A 24,671-nucleotide genomic window follows, 5' to 3' on the forward strand; every position below is an offset into this window, starting at 1 on the left:
AGCTTTTTATTCATTTATCCCCTCTTCTTTATAGCCATTGGTTTATAAAAGATGTGTAATCTAAAAGATATTTGTGTTGTTATTTGCTAATATTGAAGGGCTGTGTGCAGTATCACTCTCACTCCAGCCCATTCACTACTCCCCATATAATAGACACAGTATTTTACTCTGCAGTGAGCAGTAAAATGACACAAAATCATAATTTTGTATCATCACTAATGCCACACAGCTATGAAATGCACAGTACACTGTGGGACTGTTTGCAGGAAGTTCATCCCACGGCCACCACTTTTTTCGTTATATTGCAGAATTTTTGAAGGCACTATATAATGCATTCATTACACACTCAGAACATATAGTGCACTACATAGGATTAGTGATTGTGGAGTGGGAATGGTTTTTGAACAGAGGCTATTTCTATATTATAAAGATCTAGAGATGTCTGTAGAGTTACATTTTTTTAACAGTAAGTACTTACAGTAAGTAGGTATTTTATTATTGAGTGGAAAATCTCTGTATGACTGCTGTCAAATCTCCTTTATGTTGTAACTTTGTGTCCCCAGAAAACAAGGGGTAAAAGGGGAAAACTCAATTTTAAAAAATCCTCTACCTCTTGTCCCCCTGCATTCTCTTCATACTCTCTCTATTTGTCCCCATTTCTCATCTTTCTCCTCTTTCTGTGCTTCAACGCCCACACCTCTCCTCCCTCTCTTTCTTCATCTTTCTCCTTCTCCCGCCTTCTCTCAGCCCTCTGGAGAGGATATCCCACAGGTTGCTGCACTTACCGCCTGTCGTGTTGAATGCTAATGCGGCCGGCTGATGCGTGCCACAGTGACCGGAGTAGAGATGGCTTGCAAGAAGGAGGAAGGAGGGGAGTAATGGAGGGAGAGAGAGAGAGAGAGAGAGAGAGAGAGAGAGAGAGAGAGAGAGAGAGAGAGAGAGAGAGTAGAGAGAGAGATGAGAAAGACAGAGTGAAAGCAGGAGTGCATAGGACCTCAGGGTTTTTTAGGGGAGGGAGGGGAAGGTGAGAACCTGAGCAGTTGAGGGGAGGGATGTAGGGATGTGACGTAAGCGAGCGGGAGTATGGAAACTGATCATTGCAGGCAGAGCAGCGTTGGTGCTCTCCCCCCCTCTCTCTCTCCCTCTCTCTCTCTCCCTCTCTCACCACTCCACATCCCTGGCGATGCTGTTCTGACCAGACACCGCCGGAGAAAAACAAACACCATCCACATACTCATACACTGACATGCAGCGGAGAGGGTTGCAGCTGCTCCTTCGTCTCCTCTCTTTCATCTACAGATATTCACTCTCACACTCCCTCTAATTACAAACACCCACTCTTGCCTTGCAGTTGACAGAAGACCCAGAGGAGGATACGGCAGGAATGTGACTGAGGAGCTTCATCTGAACAACATCCGCCTGGAGTACTCCTCCCTCATCCTCTCTTGGTGGTTGACTCCAGCTCTGCAGCAGGTGAGCGGCATGTTGATATCACATCTCATTCATGGGGCTGTATGTCGCAGTGGCCACTACCTCCTGTATCTGTGTGTCATGGCATCAGTGGTGTCTTCAGCTCAAGATCTTCGGTCAGTGTGGTGTCGCGCATGGATCCATGCTGAATATCCTCATACAGTAGCACCGCTGGAAGACAATGAAGCTGATCTGATAAGATTTGTGGAAATGGATTTTGATTGTTGACAGGATGCCAGCCGAGTGTTCTGTGAGGATGCACTGCAGTTAGGCAACACCAATAAGAGAGAGAGGATGATTGCAGTGCAGTGCACAGCAGGAATGCAGAACACATCAGTATTATATGAGACAGTATGACTGTTTTGGAATTAGACTCAATGGAGATTTAAGATAAATAACAAGATTCTCTATAAGCACATTGTTTTACTGTACGTGCAAAACATTAAATAAGATGTTGCAGAGTGTTTTCTTGTTTCTGCTCCAGCGGCAGATCAAAGTTTATGCGAGGGAGGCTGATTCCCACGCACCCAGCGTGTTAACACAGAAACACTGGTGGCTGCACATTGTGTTGACTGCTGCTTTCCCTTTTTTGTATAGTCTATATAATAATAATGGTGCTTTCTTAATAATTTACACAGCTTTTTGCTTATGCAATGGCCTTTTCATGCAGAGGTTCTTCAAGGTAAAAATGTGGTACAACATCCGCTTGTATTCACATATAGATGCACACACACACACACACACACACTTGCCTGAACAGGCACACATAAACCCAAGAGTCCAAACAAAATTACACATTTGTACCACAGTAAAAAACACATCAATGTATATTATTTATACACATGCACACAAACACACGCATCCATCCTCCACGTGAATGCACACGTCCACTTGTTGATCCAGGGTTTCGGTTCCCAGTAATTGGGGCAAATGCTTCACTGGCATTGTAACACACACACACACACACGTACTCATACACATATGCACACCCACACAGATGCCTGAGTGACACAAGCACAAACATACAATTACATGCACACTCACGCCACACAAACAAGAGGGAAAGCAAACAGCAGAGCTCTGATGTTGTACTAATCAGTACAGCCCTAACAGTGACATATATTTGTGTTGAACTGATAAATCAGCTTGGCAATACAAAATTTCAGCTTGACACTTGGCTTTTATCGAATGACAAATATCAGTGAGGCATGTTATCCACCCTCTGATATGATGGACGTTCCTGCTGCACCACAGTTACATAATACAAACATGTGAAACCTAATATGAATTTTAATTATTCTACACACTTTGGTGATTCATTTGATTGATGCTCTGTATTTTGCCTTTGGTAAAGTGTATCATTCTGTCTTGAACACCGACTGCTTCTAATTTACCTCCAATGAAACACCAGATATTGGACTTGGTTCAAAAATATATGTACCAGCCTACAAAGGCTGATTTAGTTTGAACTCGATCATGTTGTCATCATAGCAACCAGTCGGGCTGATGCAAGGTCATTTGAAAAGCAGCACCAACACAGCTTTAAAAGCTTTTAATGCCCAAATTAGGCTTTTTTAAAAAAAAATTTCATACAAAGACCCTTTCACTTCTCTGCCACTTATTGGAAATATGTAATGAATTTTTACTCCAACAGATGAACAGATGGCATTAGATTTATGTTTCTGTTTTGTATTTTTTTTTTTTTTTTTTTTACACGTAGTGGCTTTTTTCTTATCATTCACAAATATCCTTGTATGTATGAATAATCCTGATATTCCAACTGTTATAGTAGAATAATAACTTCAAAAACTGAAAGTGAATGGGATGATGGGTAAAATTTCCATTTTCCAGATGCTTTTTATGTAATGTGACATTATGTTGCTTAATAGAGCGTGGCACAAACACTGCTTATTCTGGGTTGTGCAGGGTTTAATTCTCACTGCAGCAATCTATGACTTTTTGTAATTAAACAAGTCAAATAAACTGTTTTTAAGTCTAAATACATTCAAAAATACACATCTGGACATATAAAATATTGATACATAATATAAGTCAATAAATACATCAGAAAGAAATTCTTACAATAAATATAGTCCATTGTCCTCTGTTAATTAAAAAAATTACTTTTCTGTTTACATTTGTTTCCATCTATAAAAAAGGTCTCCATCAATTTCTAATGATGGAGGATTCTGTAAACTGGCAAACATGAATGTCAATGCCTGAAATGTCAAGTCCTTGCAACATCGGTGAAAAACATGGCGATCAAGAGACAAAGGAACATTTTGGCTGTCGCTGTTGAGATGACAGCTGCAGAAAAAGGAACAGGCAGGAAAAAGGGAAATATGACAAGTCCAAAATATCAATGTAATGGGAACTGAGACAGAATGATTTTGGTATTGATATATCTACAGTATTTCTGATCTTTTACAATCCAGAAACAACCGTTTGGTTTAGTCACAACCACTAATTGCAAACAGCTCTGTGTCCAATTTAACCACATATTTAATGCATTTAACCTGCTTTGTCATTTTCACTGCCATTAAGTAAAAAGAGATGACTGTGGCTGTTAATGGGGCAGGTGATCTAATGTCTATTGTTGTATTTTTTTTCAGAGTGTGACGCCCAGCTGTGTGTTGCTGCCCGGGGAATGCTCGGCGGACAGAGAGACCAGGTCTAAACACAATGAGCAGCCAGGACAAATGGGTCACACTGACCCCAGCTGAATTTGCCCTGCTACAAGAATACACTCAGTGTGAGTAGAAGAGGTACTCTCTGTCTGTGTCTGACTGTGATAAGGAGATGCTGTACTTTCTGAAGGGGTCTCTTTGTATGTGCGATCTTCTCCTTCAAGAACAGTAACTTTCCAGGTGACATTCAGTATGACACTCGGGCAGACATTATAGGTACTAACCCCCAACCAGTTGCTGCAAAAATTGTTTTAACTTTTAATTACATTTTTAAATCTTTAACCCGTGCATCTCAGAACAGAACAGAATAGAAAATCCTAATTTCAGGGATGTTTTGTAGGAATGGATCCTTTCACTTCCAATAAAATGTGACGGATTGTGACGGATGTGACTGGTTAGCTACTGGATGGCAAAATCATTAAAACTACAGTAATCGACAATTTTGTACAATGGATCAATTGACTAAGCGTAATGTGAAAGGTCGCTTCCCACAGAGAATTTATGCAGTTCCCCTAAGCTCTGCAGAGCATTTTAGCATCTTTCAGCTCAGTGTTTTGGTTTTATGCTTCATTTACTGTTTTAATTCACTCTTATAGCCAAAAAGCTAAGTTAGAGAGCTGGTGATCAGTTAAGTTTAACATTTACAGTGATTTAACAGTAAAATGTCTCACATTTAGTACAGAATTCAAGTGGCAGAGGCCTGTCGTACAAGTCAGGCACAGATAGTCTTCCACAGTGGAATCTGGAATGACATCTTATGCATCTTAGTTGTTAGGAAAATTCACACTCCAACAGCTGCCTCAGGGTCTGTATGCAAGTTCAGGTGAACATCATTCATCATAACACCTAACAGTGAAACATCACCTACAGTGTAAGTGTAAGTAATTCTCTCATTCCTCTCCATGAATGTCACAACCCCCTGACTACCTTTCCTCATGGGCCGCTTTGTTTTAGTAAGTTATTCTGGCATTCGATTTGCATCGCTTTATTTCGTTGACACCTGTAGTAAAGTTTTCTCATTTTTTCTGGTCCCCCAATATCCCTAGTAACAGTTCCCCGGCACTCAGTTTTTCTTCATGTTCCCAGAGTTGGATGTTTGAACTTCACTGTACAGAATGATGTATGTGCAGTTTGATAGCGGAAAGGTTCTCCCTCCTCTTTGAAATTCTGATTCTGATTCTAAGCCTACAAGCGCCTGATCCCCATAAATCTTACACACTTGACCGGCAGCTTGGAATTCTTGATTGTACTCTTGGGTGACATTTTTGTGAATTAAACTTTCCCACAAATGAAATAAAACAGGTATCCTTAATTTGGAGGCATCGATTATGCTAGAAGTCTTACAAACATGCACCTGCTCATGAACAGGTTTCATTCATCAAGTTAAAAATGCATGAGAAGCTGGTGCTGTTTGGTGAATATGAGTTGGACCACTCGATTGAGCAAACCTTGCGGAAAAAAGTAAAAAGAGGTTTAGGATAAGATCACAAAAATGTTCTTGGATGAGGCCCATTTTGTAATGAGACCTTGACATTGTTGATTATTTCGACATTTTGGAAATACCCTTGTTTTCTTCTTACTGGGAGTTAGTCAGGAACTGATTTCCCCTTTGTGTGTTCAGTACTGAAATTCTGTAGTTTCATGACATGTTTAGCGTAGAGATTCTGGATGGTGTATTTTTCCTTCTTGTGCTAAGCTAACAGTTAGGCTTTACAGATCTTGGACATGAAATTCACATCTCCTCGTCTAACTCCTGCTAAGAAAGCAAAACAGTGTTTTATTTTCCAAAATGTTGAAGTATTTCTCTCGTCACTACCTTGTGTCTGTGATGTGTCTATGTTTTTCCAAAAGTTTGGACTGTTTTGACTTGAGGCAAATTTTCGCTTCATCAATTTGTGTTTTTGGAAAGTTGGCATGAGTCAGATTTCTGTTTTCATATCTTCAGTAATCCTCCACACATCCATAAAAGTCTCTGCACACCAAGAAGACAAATTCTCTCTGATAGCATCAAACCACCGAGTTAACAATAACAAGAGCGTCCATCTGTGTGCTGTACAACTGCAGTACAATTCAATCCACTGCGGTTAATCTCAAACATCCCTTGTTCTAATGATAAAATTCTGACGTCGTAATTGCCGACTGTATGTTAATCTTGCTGATGTAGGAAGCTCAAGCTGCTCAAGCATTTAATCTGTGTGGTTCCGTTTTAGCTCTGAATGATTCATTTGCAACCCAACAAATGGCTCCCCTGCTCACCAGACTGTGCTCTGGATGCCTGGAGTTTATGTTACGCTCCAAGATGTTGACACATTTCATCATTTGAAATGGTACCAGGGATGGAAAATATGACGATACCTGGCAGGCTATCTGCGGGATGTTGTTGCACCACCCACACATAGTTTTGGACAGACTTTGAAAGTCACAGTAAATCGTTTGTAGGAAGACAAACAATGGAATTAACTACGGAGAAGAAATAGAGTTGTTAGGTGTCCAACTCTTTTTAGATCCTAAGTGCTTTTTGTATCAACTGTCCTTGCAAGATATATTTTCAGAGCTATTTTCAGTGTCAAACACGACTTCTTTGAGGCAACCGGTGCCTCTTTTATTTGCTATTCAGAGCACCGAGTATGAATCTTAATAATTAATGCTTTTCACCCAGGATCTCTTGTACCAGTGTTTCACTTGGTAATGACATTTCTCCCTTTAATTGCTCTGTGCCTGGTGACAACATTGTTCCTTACTCTGAGGAACTCCCCTGCTCTCCCATTAGGATGCTACACTCAACAGTCAGGTCCTGGTTCATGTTTCCATGTTTTGCAAATATTTGCTTTGTGGGTGGCTGAGGAGTTTGTTGAATTAAACGAGAAAATGTTTTTGGAGACGCGAGGCTCAGCAATGCAGCTCGACATGAAAATTGTGTGAGACTAAAAGACAGAGAGCGGAATGAAAAAAAAAGCAAAGCAGCAAGAGAGTCTTAGTGTGCATGTCTGCTTGCAGGCGCGTGTACAGGCTAGATAGATTTGGATAATCATGTTACAACGAGCTCCGGGCGAGTCTTTGTGCGCTGTGCAGCTACAGGTTATAAAATATCCCATTCTCTGAGCTGCAACAATGGGCAGCTCATCTCCTCACCTTCCCTGCTCTTCTCTCCCTTCATCTCGCCTCCTACTGTATCTGTCCCTTCCTTCTCATTAAATGGAGCTGTGCACACTTTCATAACATTTTAATACCTGTGCGCCTAGTCAGGCACCTCAGATCTGACTCACAACAATTAGAGTTTATCTTTATGTGATATAATAGCTACTTCACAGAGAGGAAATTCTTTTACTTTTCAAGGTAAAGAAGATGGTCAGTGTGTTTGTGAACCTTAAAAACATGAAATAAGTGTTGCACTCTGATTACTGTGTGCCACACAATGGTGAAATTATTAGCCGGACTGTAAGAAATACATTGTGATTCTGTAGTGCCTGCTGAATGTGACAAGCAATCAGTGGATACATAATTACTCTGCCCCGTAATGGTTTTGTGTAGACAGCGTGTTAATAAAGATGGTCAATAATGATGACACACACTCAGTCCAATGTGAGGCTTTTATTTCTAGTCACTGTTGGTGAATGAACCTAGAGAAAATCTAAGATCCAAAGCCATTAGTGCAGGAGGCGACAATATTACAACCAACAAAACGCTGTTAAGAGCTCAACTGCACATTGGAATAGATGTAGAATAACAGCCTTTATTAACTTTAACACAATATTTTCTATAGTATTTATTCTGCAGCAGCTACAGTAAACATAAAGTAGACTTTACCTTATGTCTACCCGCTAATAGAACTAGAGACAGATAAATCCGTGTAAGGTTGATATATTTGGCATGAAATCTGATGAAAAACGAATCAATGTTTTAATTACTGAGGAGACACATGCTGTCCCCTAAGACTCCATACCTCCGCTCACTACTCAATATCTCCAACAGCAACCGCAATTTACATTCTAGCTAATTCATTTCAGTTTGCCGCTCTTAGTGACTGGAACAAGATGAAAAGGTGTTAAAACTGCACACTTTCATTTCATTACCCTCTTTTACTAACTCATTACATGTAATATTTTCTGATCACTGCACCTGCTTTTAAATTTCACTAGTTGTATCTTAGATTTTATTGTTATATTGACTCCTGTTTCTGCCTCTTGCCAGGTCGTCATTGTAAATGAGAATTGGTTCTTAATTTACTTACCTGGTCAAATAAAGGTAAAATAAAATAAATAAAAAACATTTATAATAATATCATATAAGCTTAAATGTTTCTGGCAAGAAAAAATCTAGAAACTACACTTTCTTACCTGCGAGGCTGAACCCCAGACACTCCTGCTGACTATCAATCAGTGACATGCTGTGCAGTTTCATGAACAGCAACTGGGTCTCTGGCTGCTCTACTTAGATAATGGCAGGTTGGAGTTTCATTTCTACAAACATTCTCTGGTGCAGAACTGCTCGAAATGCGGACATAATTTTATCAACAGGAGGATCCTCATTTGCTAATTAAGCCTGTGAAGAGGTAAGATACAAGGTAGCTAATATGCAGCACTAACTTTAACAGGCATCTTAATGTGATTTGTGAGGAGCAGGGATCGGCTTGTGCTTAGAGATGAACCAGGCCCCCCAGTGTATGTGAGAAAATGGTACTTCTAATTAACTTCTGTAACATTAGAACCTGGTATCTGTGGCGCGGCAAATTGACTTAGCAGTAGGGCTCATAAATGCTCTGCAGCATGCAGTAATTATCACAGCAAATCTCGGTCGGATCAAGTTATTTTTGTCTATAAGTGAGTGCTCAAATCACCCCCTAAGTTCTTAAAACAAGTGAAGAAAAATCCTCCAGCATGGTGATATTATTTCACTCTGTTTCACTGCTCTGATTGATCCAATTGCGTCCAGTCTGCAGAAGAGCTCCTATTTTTGTGGCCGTGTTCCAGGGTGAGAACACGTTAAGAGTTCGCACTGATTGCTTGTACACTCAGTAGGAACATATTTCTGTCACAGTGGCAGGATATTTCAAAATGTTGGAAAAGAAATCGAGTTCAAATGTGTTTCACACAGTAATCGAGCCTCAGTCTCCGGTGTGAAAGTCCTGTGTTTGTCCCACCGATCCACCAAAACATCCCATTCTAAGTGGACTAAATCTAAACCAAGTAGGCTAGTTTTGGTGCGTCACGTACGTACCGTTCTCGAGTACTGTGGTCTCATCAACAGGTCAAACTCAAACTTGGCGATGCTGATCAATTTGCCTATTTCTTGCCTCAGATATTTTCGGAAACACGTTTTGGTGCACTGTTTGTGACCAGGCCACCATTTTATTCCTCCCTTCAATGTTCTGTTGATCTGATTCGTTGTAGATCTACCTAACTGTGTCCCAAGGCATTTTTGTCTGCGCCCACTAGTAACGGCCCTTATAAATATAAAATAGACCCAATAAATATGATATGATCTTGATAAATATGAAACGATATAAACCTTCACTCATTCACAATCTTCAACAAATAGACATTACCTTAAAAACAGAAATACTTCAACTCCGTATATTATTTTTTACTCACGCAAAAATCAGTTTTCTACTGTAACTCTGGCAAAATTGTTCCACTTTTCCCCCACTTTTGCAAGGCTATTTCCTTTTTCTTCCAGGCATTAAGCTACGCTAACAATATTAAGTCTGCAGTCCGTTACAGATGGGAGATTGATGTCATAAGCATATTTCCCTAAAACTACTAAACTATTCCTTTTATTGTGATTTTATTTAATACACGTTTGCCACATTTTGCCTTTTCGCTAACGTGCTGCTCACAGCTGTGGTTATTTGGCTGCACTTAATGAAGTTTTAATTAAGATAATTTATTTTCCCGGCCTTCAAAAGCAGTTGATATTTCTAAAGCCACTAAAATGATGCAGTTATTATACTACGATTATACAGAAAATCTGAAATGAGCTTCACCTCATACTCTGACTCACAAATAGGGGTGCATCTCCCTGCAGATGTCATGATGCTGCATCCACACCAAATATATGATCCAGTCAGGGTGCCTGGCATTGTACTGAACATTTCTGCAGCTCATAGAGGGTGAAATTCCAAAAAATCCTATTTATAAATAAGCGTGTGGCTTGGGTGACCACGTAGTCCAAAGTTGTTTCCATTACCTTGTAATGTTTCAGGAAGAAAAATAATTTGCAACATTGCTAGTTCAAACAGTATAATCCCCAAACATGCCATTGTATAGTAAATAAATGTTTAATATCAAATACTCAATGTTAAAGGAAGCTACATTTTCTGAACATAAACATATCACAGCACACAATACAGAAACTTCCTCAATGTTTCTTTTGCTCAGACTCAACCAAGAAGCTGAAGGATGTGCTGCAGGAGTTCCATGGAGATGGTGTGTTGGCTAAATACAATCCAGAGGAGGTATGTAAAGTTTATAGTGTATTATGTAACAGATAGTTAATAGTCTATTGAATCCAACTGCACTCATAGCTCCCATACACACGCCTGCATATTCACAAAAATTTAACAATGACTAATTCTTGAGGGACTGGATAATCACTGTGTTTGGTTGTTGTATTTTTGTTGCTTTATTAAATAGGTATAATTTTATCTTAAAACTCTTTATAATTATGTGGTAATCATTTATTTGTAGAACAACTCCTTTGCATACTTTTTCCTGGTTTTGCACCCTGCTTTCTTCACACTTATTTCAGATAATATTTTGACACACACTTGAACTGTGCAGTGCTATTTTAGCATGAACAGTAATTGAAAGAAACTGTAGCACCTGAAACATTATTATCCAGTTCTCTCACCATGATAACGGCATTTCAAGGTTGGAATTTTGTATTTAGCTTGACAGATGTTTGGTAGCTTACTGGGGAATACTTATTTTTTCACCACCTGTAATTGTCTGCACTACACTGACTCACAGGTGCACATAAACACACAAACACACACATGCTAGACATTGCATTCCTCCTGAGTTTTTGGGGTAAAGTGTTATACTTTTTGACAACAAATCCCAATAGCATCTCAATTCCCAGTATTCAATACACTATTTATGATCTGTTTTGCATGCATTAATTGTTGCATTCCAGTTATAATACCCTTAATGAAGATGCAGTTAATAGCTAGACCTGCATTTACAAACATCATGTCTATGCGGTAACACTTTACACTGTGGACATTTGGCACTTGTTGAATGTAATAACTGCATGATACATCATTGACGTTGCTGGTTTCTTTCTTTCTTTAATGCTGCGGGTTTAGAAGCAGGAGATCCTCAGCCAGGTAATCTCTCCCTCTCTATTATTTATTGTTGGTGTGTTTTGCTCACACAATTTCTCGCTGAATAACTAAACTCTCTCAAGCAGCGGTGAAGCAATAAAACAAAATTAAAGGCATTTCTAGAGGACATGTACCTATTTGTAGGGGAATGTTACTTACCTAAAAGGTCTTCCTTGTATTGGTAATAACTGTGTTTATAAGTAAAATGTGAGACAATATGTTCCAGTGGAAACAGATTCAACCAATCAGGCAACCAAACAATGGAAAGGCTGCACGCACATACAGTGAATGCAAAGATAAAAGCTGCATTGAAACTACTCTGAAATAGATCTTCACCGCCCACAGCCCAAACAACACTTTAGGCATCCTTCTGAGTGCAGGAATCTGTAACATGAATTCTGCAACATTTTTGCAAGAGATCACAGAATTTCCTCCCCGAACGTATTGAGGATAATATTGAAAATCATCTCTACTTCCTTGAAGCCTTTAAGGCAGTGACTGCAGTTCACCATGACAAATGACATGCTCTATTTCTGTCGTGGTTTTTAGGAGATTGACTTTGAGGGCTTCAAGGTCTTCATGCAGACGTTCCTGGAGAGCGAACTCCCTGAGGAGTTCTGTCAACACCTCTTCATGTCGTTTAGCAACAAGGGACCCAAACCCAGTCCCTCATCTTCTGACAAACCCAGAGTCTCTGGTAAGTGTAGAAAGGAAATCTTTACCCTAACAAACCCTCAAGCTATAAACACAGCATGTTGGTGTTTTGTAGTTACTGGTATGTACAAGAAACCGTTGCTTTTGTTGCTGAAGTGCAGCCAATTTGTCACTTATCCTCTTCCTCTCACAGCATTTCTCCAGTGGCACATGCTTGTCACTTTTTTGAGCTGCTTTACTTTGCTTTATCACAAAACTTTGAGAGCTTTACATTCTTTGTTGTGTAAAAGCAGAGTCATTTTTGTTTGTGTTCTGTGCCTTCAGATGATCCTGCCAAGTTCAACCCGGTGGCACACAATGTAAATTGTAGTGTAGAGGCTGCCAATTGTCTTGGCAATGCTTTTGTTTGTTTACAAGATTTATACTAATATCTCATTCTGGTGTGGTAATGAGTTACTGATATTAAAATGACACACGTGAACACACGTCAGACCACTGTTCAGCCAGCGTTCACCAGCACTGCCACTTGGCGTCACGCTTCCTTCACGGCCTGATAGTGCAGGTGAATAATAAAGGTTGATTGTGATTTGACGTAGGTACCGAACCTGTAATATCATGTTTTCAAATGTGGTTATCCACTTTGACACTTGGTTTTGTTTTAGGCTATAACAGGGAGCTACCAGCTTCTTATGCTTTATCCAATGTCATCTTCAGATGAAAGTTCATACAATTGTGTCTTGACATGAATTGTAGATGACTGTGGAAATAGCACATAAGCAAGGTCGGAAAACAAAATTATCATATCTCACAGCCAGACAAAAACAATCTTGGAGGGGAAGCATCCTCAAATACCTTCTAAATGACCGTAAACTAAAGCAAATGTTCATATATGGCTGGATGGCAATGCAATGCATGGTGCGTGACCAAATGCTTGTTTCGGTAAAACTGTTGCAGTAACAGTCACCTGAGTCATCGGACTGTGAGTGTATGGCAACGTATCAGTAGTTCCAACACATTTTACGGACTAGGTTTCTTGCCAACACAAGAATTATGAGTAGTTTTTGCTCATTAACCTAATAACTGCTAGAGGCTTAATGAGCTACAGCTGAGCATGTAGTGTGTAAACAAAGTGTATTTATGAAAAGATGTTGATGTCCAAAAAAAGCACAGATACAGTGGTTGAAATAATGGAATTAATGCTTTTTTAACCTGCATTTACCCTGCATTACAACAGCGGAGATTGTCCTGTCATTGAAAAGCGGGATCAAAAGATTTATTATAAGGTTCAAAAAAACTGTTTCCCAGTTACTGGCATCATTCAGAAGCTGGAAATTGAAAAACATCCCCCTGGGGATTGAGCTGTACTGAAGCACATTTACAGTAAAAAATGAGGTTGCCATAGTAGAACCGTAAATCTGTAAATTCAGCAGGGGATTCCCAGGCTGGCATGATTTCAAAGCTAAAACATGTTGAGTTGTTAACCTTTCCTTAAATCAATACTTGACGAACAGTGTAGTGTTGAATAAATCATAATCTAGAATCTTAAAGCAAAATAATCTATTTATAAATCCAGACAATGTTATCTTGATTGTCTTATTGTCTGTTCTTATATCTTCCTCTTGGTGAAAATAGTATTTAATGCAAGAAATATGTATATCTATATTATTTCATAAAGAGGAAATAACCCCAAAAACATTTCATATCAGTAAAGTCTGAAATAAAAAGAGTGAACGAAAAACACAGGTAAACTAAGGACACATGTCCTCGGTAGCAGTTGCGCTCGTGTGCATTCAATATTTAATGCACATTGTTTGGCCCATTTACCTCACAGAGCACGTGAGGAACTGAATCAGTGCAGTCTGCTTGTATGTGCTTGTGTTGACTGGGCCGTTCGGGCCTCATTGATCCAGTTGTGTTAACTGTACATCGTCCCACCATCTTACATACTAATCTGAATACAGATACGGGAACTAACAAGTCCCGTCTACTATAAACTGCTGCCGTCTCCTCACAGGAGGCTTTATTTTCCCATACAAGCCAACAGCATAATTACTTGTTTGAGGGTAGAGTTTATGGCCGATGTAGCTGATGTTTACACTGACTTTATAAATAAATTACCATAGCATAGCTCTTCGGAGAGTACCGTAGTAACAAAAGAAGAATTGGCTGGTACCATCTAAATGAATATCAGCCCTTAGTTTCTAGTTTTACTCCATTTCGTTGTCATAGATGTTTGGCCAATCTTGATCTTCCATGCATCCATCCATTTTCCGCCTCTTATTCAAGTCCGGATTACATCTTTCTCCCTCTACAAGCCCTCCAGATCTTCTTGGGGGATCCTGAGGGATTTCCAGGCCAGGTGTGATTTGTAATTCTTCCAGTCTGTCCAAGGGTCTCCTCCCAGTTGGACTTATACCTCGGTATACCTCCACAGGGAGGCATCTAGGAGGCCAAATCAGATGCCCAAACCAACACAACTATCTCCTTTTAATGATAAAAAACATAATTTCTACTCCGTAATTATCTGAGCTTCTCACCACCCGTATCTCTGTGACAGTTTATATAGGGCTGAACCCAACTATCTAGGAAACCCATTTTGTCTGCTTGCATCCGCAAAATCATTCTTTCAGTCATTAAAGGTCATGACCTCCAGGAAAGCAGATCAACCAGTCACTCGACTATAGAAGCAAAAGTCTTTCAAATAAATTGACTAAGAAAATAACATTTGCCCTCTTATTGTCAGGGTTTAATTCAGCCATTACCCAGTGTTCTCTGCAGTTCAGTGTGTGTCATGACCTGGAACTGATGCCACGCTCATGTCTGATGGGAAGGATGGTAGAACATTCAAGTTATCGGACAATTCAACAGGGTTGCAAAGCGAGTCGAGGTAGGGTTAAAATGACTGAATATTGTTAAAGTACGGGAATATATCCATTTAATTTGACTTTAATTACCATAAACTACAAACTGTGGCTGACAGATACCATCCATGTTCGTTGGTTTTCATAGCTGTAACCTGAAACAGGTTATTGCAGTAACTCCCTTCCCAGCCGGGTCTGCTAGGCTAATGTTTTAGAAGGACTGGAGGTGCTGGCAACTTCAAGATGAACATGAAGTGTATTTTCATGAAGTGCTGAGTGAAACACTTTGATCTTTTAAGTGTTAATAAAACATCCTAGATCATATTTTCATATTTCTATGGGTTGAGTGTGCAGGCTCTATACCACAACTACATCTGGTTAGTTCTTTAGATGTGCTACCTTGTGTTTGCACTGTGGTATTGCATTTACCACAGAGAAAAACTAGTAGCGGTTACAAGCAGTTTTGGCTTCAAACTTGATTTGACTACTGACAGCTCGCTGGTGTATGTAAGCTGTTTATCAGCTAACCAAAGTGGGGAATTTATAGGGCGAGGGTTAATGACTTTACATCAAGTATAAATCTGGATCATGCTGTACTATTAAACACAATGAGACAAGGCACATTGGAGTAAAAATAATTAGAAAACACTTGCAAGAATATAACCCTGCTCTGAAAAGCTTAAACTGAACTACAGTAAATGTTTGTTCGCCTTTTGGTGAACTGAACACCACCCACCATTGATCAATATGACTGTATGACTAATGTCAGGCATCCTAACCCAGCAGGTTGTTGGGCTAACATTAGAGGTGTTGTGGAGGAAGTTTTGACCTTTTGTCTCCATCCCCCTACAGGGCTGAAGCTGATCAAAGGCAACTCGACCCCTCTGAAGACGGCCACGCTGCCCCAGCCTCTGGATATGGTGCAGCTGAAGGACATCGTGTGTTACCTCTCCTTGTTGGAGGGCGGGCGGCCCGAGGACAAGCTCGAGTGTGAGTGTCAGCCCAAATCAGATGACTTTTGGTTTCTCTTTTCATATACAACGAGCACCTGAGGTTCAGTAATGTGCACACAGTACATACGTAGAGAAACACTGGGAACTCAGCCGACTGAGTCTCCAGGAGGAAGAAGTAAACCTTGGTGGGTGGAAGGCAGTTTTTCAGGCTAAGTCAGGTCAGAGTGAAGCCCAGTTAAAAAGACACACGGTAATAGAGGACGATAATACCATGAATCTTTGCTTTGTGGAAAACATTAAGCCACACTCAGTACCTGAAGTTTTAAATAGCCACCGTTGCCTTTAGCTGTCTCTGTAATCTAATCTAAGAGCTTTTACTCTTCTTGTTTTAAGAAAAAGCCAAATATGCAGACTGGAACCTGTTTCGGACTGGATTTATTCCCCTACGGGAGGAGAGGCTGTAGCACCCACCCAGTAATAATTACAGCTGTTATTAGAGAGAGCAAGGGCTCATCAAATGGGTTGTTGTAATGTCAGCTACAGGTCGCTACTGGCATTGTCTTTCAGCTTGTCCTGCAGAATGTTAATGTCTGTTAATTTCACGATGGTTGACACGCTGTCCAGAACGATGAATTGAATTACTGAGGAGCACAGTGAATATTTTATTATATTTTACTGGGGTGACAGTGTGACAGTAATATTCAGATTCCCAGAGGAGCCTGCTGCTTTCTTTGCCTCAATACAGCGAAACCTAATTCTTTATCCATGTGATGTTATTGTGTGAGCGATGATACATGATGGAGAGTCTTGATTACGGCTGAAATGATTAGTTGATAATCGGTTAATTGTGAAACATTCGGAACATTTGCCAGTTCCAGCTGCTTTGAAGACGTCACCATCGGCTCTGGGAAATCGTGATGGACATTTATCACAATTTTCTCACATTTTACAGATAAAACGATTAATTGAGAAAATAATCAGCAGATTAAACAGAAATGAAAACGAGTATTAGATGAAGTCATTGTCCGAAAAATATGATGAGGTGAACGCTGTTAGCAATCTGTTCTTTTCTATATTGCGAAACCTCTGAGTGTATTATCGTGTTTTAAGTCTGCTTGTTGTCAGTTTAACTCGTGGTTACGTCGGTATGATCCGGACAGACAGCATCGAGCAGGACTATTGTTGCTATGGTTACTTGCAGTATAATACACCTTTCACACTCATTTCTAACAGTAGTTTAACTGCTGACTGGATTTTTGTTTGACACATCCTATCAAACACCTGCCAGGCAATCAGAAACAAGTATTTTCCTGCGGTTAAGATATCTGCCTTTTACAGTGCGTGCATGTTGTGGTGATGCACTCTCACTAATTATTTAGCATGAAAACTTCACACTTCAGGTTTTTTTTCCCCCTAGCTCCCCTACTTGCCACCAAAGCTTTTAAATCTTTGGTCACGAAAGAAACAGGTTTCTCTGCACCTTTCGTCCAGCTGCTGATTTAAAACAAACTGTAACTGTGAAATGTTTTTCTCACTGAGGTTTATCTCAACCAATCAGATTATTTCTGTCGGCGAGGTTAACATGACATTGGGATGTCAACCTGAACAAGCACAGAGCCTTGATAATACGTAAGTATTTATGTCAGCCTTTTTAGATACACCTGACATTCATGGGGTTTTCTATACAACTCTACAGGTGGTACAGTCTTACATGAATCCTCAGTGTTGATGTAAGCTGTCACGTTGATATTTATTTGACATCCAAATATTTGCCAGGTATCTTCTTCTTTCTGTGTGTTGAGTATCTCTCTCAGTCTCTTTGTGCTTTTCAATCAAACTGTTTCTTTCTTGTTGTGTTATTCTTTTCCCTCTGGAGAAAATAATAACGGAAATGAGCCTTTTCAGCTTAAAACCAAAGTAATGATTGACTATCAGATGATATTCAGTCTACTGAAGTATTTCTGCTCCGTTTCTTCTTTGGAAATGATCTTTGCAGCTCTCATAAAGCTTCTCCAAAGGGATGTTTGATGCCTTGTGTTCGCAGTTTATTGACATATCTTCCCACATCTTTTAATTGCATTTATCACATCATTTATTCACAAGGTTACATTGCTTAATTGGTCATCAAACTTTTTTTTTTTCCCTGTGTTGCTGTAATTCTCATCCATCTGCTGAATTATTGAGCAGAGCGGCACTCATTAAGTGCAGGGATGACTAAATAATTCAACTGATGCCTGTGTGTGAGCACATCAAGGATTTAACTATGGATGATGTCTTATTGAGCTCAGCCACACAGTCGTTATTGCTGATGCAGATGGCTCCCTCTGCTGGTTTGTTTGAGAACTGCTCTGATTTCAATGCAGCGTCTTTGAGCCGTTTCTGTGCTGGTGTTTCTTTTGGATCACAATCATCTATATTATATGCATTGCAAAACATATTTGTCTTAACAAGCTACCACTTTAAAAGTATTCCTTAATCCTTTGTGAATAATTGCTTGGTTGCATGTGTGTTCTTACTGAATGTGTTTTATTGGGATATTTGGTTTTATTGCAGCAATTCCCTTAACACAAGACCACTGTCTTCTATGGGAGACCATGGAAGTAATCTCAGGACTTAGATTAAATTGTGTGAACACTTTTAAGGCTCTTTAGCAACCTTAGCAGCTCTAGAGATGGAAATGTTGGTCTTAATCATCACAAGGTGTCACTAAAAAAAGAGAAGTGTTTCAACAAATCTGTCTTGTCGAGCTCATTTCAATTACATTTTGATAAAGTTAAAAAAAGTTACCAATACATTTAGAAAAATGAAAGAAGATTGTGAGAACAAAATATGAATATAAAAGTAAGTAATTACATTAAATACAACATAATGACATAAGAAACTAAGAAACTGATGAGCACAATATAGGAAACAGCTAAACCTGAATACAAACCACCAATACATATAGAAAGAATTTATATTTTTATTGAGTAACAAAATACATTGTGAGTAATTAAGTGAGTAAATATAGATGCTCAGTGAACTTTCACTTTTTATCTGCACCAGTCTAGAAAACACCTTTTGTAAAAGTCAAGTTGTCTTCTTATTAATACATTAAACTCTTTCGACAGTATTGGACAGTCTAAATAAAATATGACCCCAATTTGTCAATAGCTTTAATTGTGATTATAAAAATGCCAAAATGTCATATAAAAAGAAAAAGGTTTGTAACAAAAATGTGACTTCATAAACATTCATTTCAGTTCAATTAAATCTTATTATACAATAATTACTATTCCCTTACAATTGCATGTCTATCAAGGGAATGTATTTATCATTATAGAACACACGGTTGTATAATGAAATGTTGTATCTTGATATATTTTAGTTGTTCCTAAAAACACAGTCTGCTCTGTCCAACACATTTGTACAGCAGACAGAAGTTAACAACAATTCTCATCATCTTTTGCACTTCATTACCTTTTTGGGGCCTCTTTGGGTCACCACAATCACCGCCTCCTAACACCAATAACCTCCACCCAACACCAGACGCCAGACGCCAGCGTCACTTCCCCCTCCCTCTGCCCCAAAAGGTCACACCCCCTCAGGAAACTGGCAATTAGCTCCTCGTTAGTGGCCTGACGAACCGCCATCTGACGTCAACTCCCTATGATGTCAGTACCCCACCCTCTGCTGCACCTCGACCGCGCTCACGTGGAGGCGGAGGAGGGGCAGCGGTGGTTTTAGAGCACCTCTGAGTATAGCCATTAATGTGGAAAGGATCTGCAGCCAGGTTATGTTGTTGTCACGATTCTGTTACGCTCAGGGTTGTTTATGCATCACCGTGATGTAAGAGGAAGAGCCAATCACGGCGGTGATGTGGGAGCTGTCTGTTTCCATGGTGACACCTTTGAGTGGTAATTGGGGGACACTTAAAGTTGCAGCATTCAGATGCTTACAACTGCTGAGATCCAGTTTTTGTTTGGTATTTGCATGCAGTGAAGCACACAGTGACATTAACGTGATATAAAATCTGTTTTATGGAGCATTGAGTGCTCCTCCAGCCAATCACAGCTTTTAATGTTCACTTCAAAGGTGAGGAAAGGGGGAGAGCACAGGGCGTTAATGCTGTCACTTGACATTTTGTTTCTCTCTCCACAGTTATGTTTCGCCTCTATGACACAGATGGAAATGGGTCTCTGGACAGCTCGGTAAATGTTTCTCCTCTTAAAGAATAACTCACACCTCGGATTCATCGTTCAAACGTGCAAAATCGAAACTGAAAAGACCTTTAAATATGTTGGTGTTTTACTGTTTATTAAGTATTACAGACAGAAGCATTAACACAGAGTGAGAGACAGTTATTAAAGGTGTTGTCATGTCTAACAATTATTCTCATTATCATTTAATCTGAGGATTATTTTAGTGATTAATCAATTCATCTTTTGGTTTAAAAAAAACAAAGAAAAAAAGTGAAAAATGCCCTCAATTTCCTAAAGTGATGTCATCAAATTGCTCCTTTTGTCGGCCCAACGCTTCAAAAACTGGAAGATATTTGATTTATTATCACATAAGACAAACAAAAGCAGCAAATCCTCACAGTGGATCTGAAACTAGTTCATGATTTTGCTTTAAAAATTGTTTAAACAACTAATTGATAACCATTTTTTTGTCAACAAATTGATTCATCAACAGCTTGTTTCAGCTCTATGTGTTGCATTAAATTGTAGTTGTTTGATGTTGATGATGTGAAACTCAAGAGACATAAAAATAAACAAACCTACAGGACGATAAGACGCAAAGACATCAGTCATAATAATATTTTGCTTACAGTATAGTACAATATATATATAGTATTTCCAACAACAAATCACAAGGAAATATTGTACTTTTTACTAAACTTCATTTATTTTATAACCATAGCTACTACTACTACTTACTTTTTACATTACATTATGTTAGATTTTTTATTTTTAATTACTTAGTACTTAGTATATACAAAATATAAAATTAGCTCTACCTTAACAGAATTAAAATGTTGCTTACACATAAATAAATCAGTAATTATATATATATATATATATCTGTCTGTCTATAATAATACATACCCTATAATCAGTTTGCATCATTATCGACTTGTAATACCTAAACATATGGTACAAGTATATGAATGGGTTGACAGAAAATTAGAATTAAAGAGAGAAATGTTGGGTGTGGGTATATTTATGAATGAATGAGCACCAGTGCTTATGTATATGTATAGGAAGTGCGTAGGAGGGCGTCGAGGGTCGGGGGATGGAATTAGAGGGTTAAGAAGGAAAGGGTGAGGTGGGTGGAGGGGGTTTGTAATGTATCCCATTATTAGTATCCCATTATTGGCGAGGGAGAGAAAGATGGAGAGCAAAGAAAAAAGATGTTAAATTAGTGTGACCCAATTTGTACTCCAGATTTTAGAGAGATTGAAACGAGTAACTCTTGATTTACACTCATACACTCTTACTGATACGCAGCATATTAAATAAAAGTCCAAAGTGCATCGTAGTGTTTCAGTATCCTACTAGATAATAATAAAAGTCACCCCCCTCTGTGCCCCCAAAAAAGCAACCACTGTAATTAAACCATCAGCCTCGGAGCTCTTCCCACGCTGCCTTTGTTTTCCTCAGTGCAACTCTTCTGTGCAGAAGAATGACATTCCCAACCTGCTATTACACGCTGTTTATCAGTCTATTCACACCAAAGACATTTAGTGACATCGACTTGTAAGGCTGCAATATACAGAAAGGTAAATACAGTATTTTTGTTCCTGTAATGACTGTCTGTGGTCTCACCGCAGGAGCTGGAGCACATTATCTCCCAGATGATGCATGTAGCCGAGTACCTGGAATGGGACGTGACTGAGCTGAAACCAGTAAGAAAGACATTCCACCCAGTTAACAGAAAGCTGTAATAGTTTAATACACTGTGAAACAAACCTCTTGGCTTGTTATCAGACACACAATAATTACATTTTTGCATGTGCAGGCTGAACTTTAACATGAAACGATGACCCTGATTGTTAAGCTGTGTTACTTAAGCTCAATATTACAATTAAGAGAGTACACTTCTAAGTTACACACTTATTGAATATGTTTAATGCTTCCACAGATTATCTCTCGACCCCAAATTGTTCCAACTCACAGATCGCTATTGAAAGTTTAGAACTGAAACTCTCTTCTTCTCTTCTTCTCTCTTCTGTTCATGCTGTAGATCCTGCAGGAAATGATGCGAGAGATTGACTACGATCACGATGGCACGGTGTCACTGGAGGAGTGGATCCAGGGAGGCATGACCACCATCCCGCTGCTGGTCCTGCTGGGCCTGGAGACGGTGAGTCCACAGAGAGATCATTTACATTTGCTAGTGATGCTCGAAAGGAAATCTCATTGACCAATATTTCTGTCTCTAGAGCTGCTAGGGTCGCTAAATAGTCTAAAAAACTTAACTTATTTATTACTTAAGGTTGCTTTTATTGTCTCCCATAGAAGACAGTTGTCTTGTGTTAAGGGAATTGCTGCAGTAAAACCAAATAGCAATCAAACACATTAAGTAAGAACACACATGCAAACACTGATGTAAAACAACTAAGCAAATTATTCACAAAGCCATTCTCTGCCCTCTGTTAAAACAAAAACGCAAACACACCATCAATGAAAACCTGCAGTTACCTGAGTGCTTCCCTAACCTTCTGCTTGTCCTACAACAGCTGATCAATATGTCCTAAACTTATAGATTTTCACTAAAATATGGCTGATTATTGGGAAATAAAAAAAACAGTTAAGAGTTGAAATTGTCTTAGGGGTTATTTTGTAGGTTACTTATAAATGAGGAATGTTATTGTGAAGGTCTGAGGGCTTGGTGGCACGCCAGCCATTAGAGAGGTTTAAAACTCAGGTGATGATGTACATCCTGTGTGACAGTATTTACGCTGAGGTCTGAAACGTCTGGATACATATCACACGAGGGAAATGTGTGAATCTCTTTCCTTCCTGCTGTACTGCACATCGACACTGCACACAAATTCACCCTATGGTTTGAAACTGAGTGTAACGTGTGTTACTCATGGTAAGGACGTTCAGTCAACCTGCTAGGGATAAATCTTAGATTTATTTATTTCTGAGATAAAACAACTATTAATAACTTGAAAGTTGACACATGTTGCTATTTGAGAACGGCTGTGTTTCTACACTGTTTTTAGTTCACCATATTAGAATATTATCATCTCTCGCATCCTTCGAGTGTAAATTGACTTTATCTGTCTGTCCTCAGCTCTTTTTTTTACCTTATTTCAATTCACTCCTGCAAGATAATTATGCTAATCACTCCAAGATCACAGCAGTACTTTAACATCTATTCTCCAATAGCTCACTGTAAATGACTGTGGTTCATATTGTCAGCTAAATGCTACTGTACATGAAAGACTAGAGGCAGTGAATGTACACTGTTTCACAAACAAAATACATTCCTCGTCATTATTAAACCATTGTATCCCTACTGCTACTGTGTGATCCCCAAACTAATGAGAGCGCCGTCAGTTCATTGTTCTTCCACTAGATGGAGCCATTTGACCAGCTTCAGCGTCAAGTGTCATTTTTTTTTATGAATGAATATTACTAAGGGAAGACAGCAAAACCTGTCCCTGGTCTTCACTGCATTCGGACTACACAGCTGTAAATACTAAAATACAGACAAAAATAAAACTTTCTTTTGTAAAAATATCAACTAGTGAGCAAACTAAATGACAAATAAATCAGAGAAATGATCAGCTGATGATTCTCCCACCAGAATATAAAATGATGTAATCAAGCAGTCAGTTAATCAGTCGACATTCAGTCAATTAATCATTTTCATCTCACTGCAGAATGTTAAAGATGACGGGCAACATGTGTGGAGACTGAAGCACTTCAACAAGCCGGCCTACTGTAACCTGTGTCTCAACATGCTAATTGGACTGGGGAAGCAGGGACTCTGCTGCTCATGTGAGTAATTCACTTACCATTAAGGGTTCGACAGATACACTGATTTGTGCCAAGAGAGAAGACATGACAATATACTGGGCCAGCATTGCCTGTTCATGTGTTGCAGTGCCGATATTATGGATGTTACTCTGTGATCAAATGTACGTAAAAATATTGCTCTGTTATTTTTCACCTGGCCTTATATAAAAGATTTGGGTTTAAGAGTTTAAGAGTCCCGTGATGGTCACCTCACGAAATGAAAAATACAACCAGCCACTCCACTAAAAAAAAATGCATTCAGTTTTTTTTTTTTTTTTAGTATACACATTTCTTGTGTTTCTGCTTCACCGGACTTCGTTGTTTCCGTAGTACACCCAACTCTGCCCCCGACACAGAAGCTGTTTTTCACTGAACTTTGGCAACAGGCGCCTTCAGTGCAGCTTTCACAAACACATTACTCAAACCCTGGTGTATATCACTTATAACTGTATGAAAAGTCTGTTTTTTTTCTTTCCTCTGTGTTCCGTGTTTTCCTAGTTGAAACTCTTTTTGTTTTTTTATCTTCCCCAGTCTGCAAGTACACAGTCCACGAGCGCTGCGTGGCTCGTGCTCCGCCGTCCTGCATCAAAACCTATGTCAAGTCCAAGAAAAACACAGAGGTGCGTCCAATTGGAGTGTTTACCAATCGGCACGCTTGGATCAGCGATGCTCCACGGAGCTTAGGATGAGGGTTTCTCTTCTTCTAATGG

At 39.3% G+C, this 24,671-nt stretch overlaps 1 protein-coding gene across 1 annotated transcript in view; it reads left to right on the forward strand.

Annotated features, from left to right (window-relative positions):
* The first annotated feature begins 992 nt into the window (after positions 1–992).
* Positions 993–24,671, forward strand: part of dgkb (diacylglycerol kinase, beta) — a 70,545-nt gene continuing 46,866 nt past the window's right edge. The window contains exons 1-11 of the mRNA XM_051407640.1: positions 993–1,473; positions 4,083–4,222; positions 10,535–10,611; positions 11,464–11,484; positions 12,031–12,178; positions 15,849–15,986; positions 20,090–20,139; positions 21,762–21,836; positions 22,175–22,294; positions 23,826–23,943; positions 24,493–24,581. Coding sequence (XP_051263600.1) covers positions 4,153–4,222; positions 10,535–10,611; positions 11,464–11,484; positions 12,031–12,178; positions 15,849–15,986; positions 20,090–20,139; positions 21,762–21,836; positions 22,175–22,294; positions 23,826–23,943; positions 24,493–24,581 — 906 coding nt within the window. The 5' untranslated portion in view covers positions 993–1,473; positions 4,083–4,152. The remainder of the gene's footprint in view (positions 1,474–4,082; positions 4,223–10,534; positions 10,612–11,463; positions 11,485–12,030; positions 12,179–15,848; positions 15,987–20,089; positions 20,140–21,761; positions 21,837–22,174; positions 22,295–23,825; positions 23,944–24,492; positions 24,582–24,671) is intronic.

The sequence above is a fragment of the Dicentrarchus labrax genome, unplaced genomic scaffold, assembly GCF_905237075.1.
Source record: "Dicentrarchus labrax unplaced genomic scaffold, dlabrax2021, whole genome shotgun sequence".
Taxonomy (NCBI): Eukaryota; Metazoa; Chordata; class Actinopteri; family Moronidae; genus Dicentrarchus; species Dicentrarchus labrax.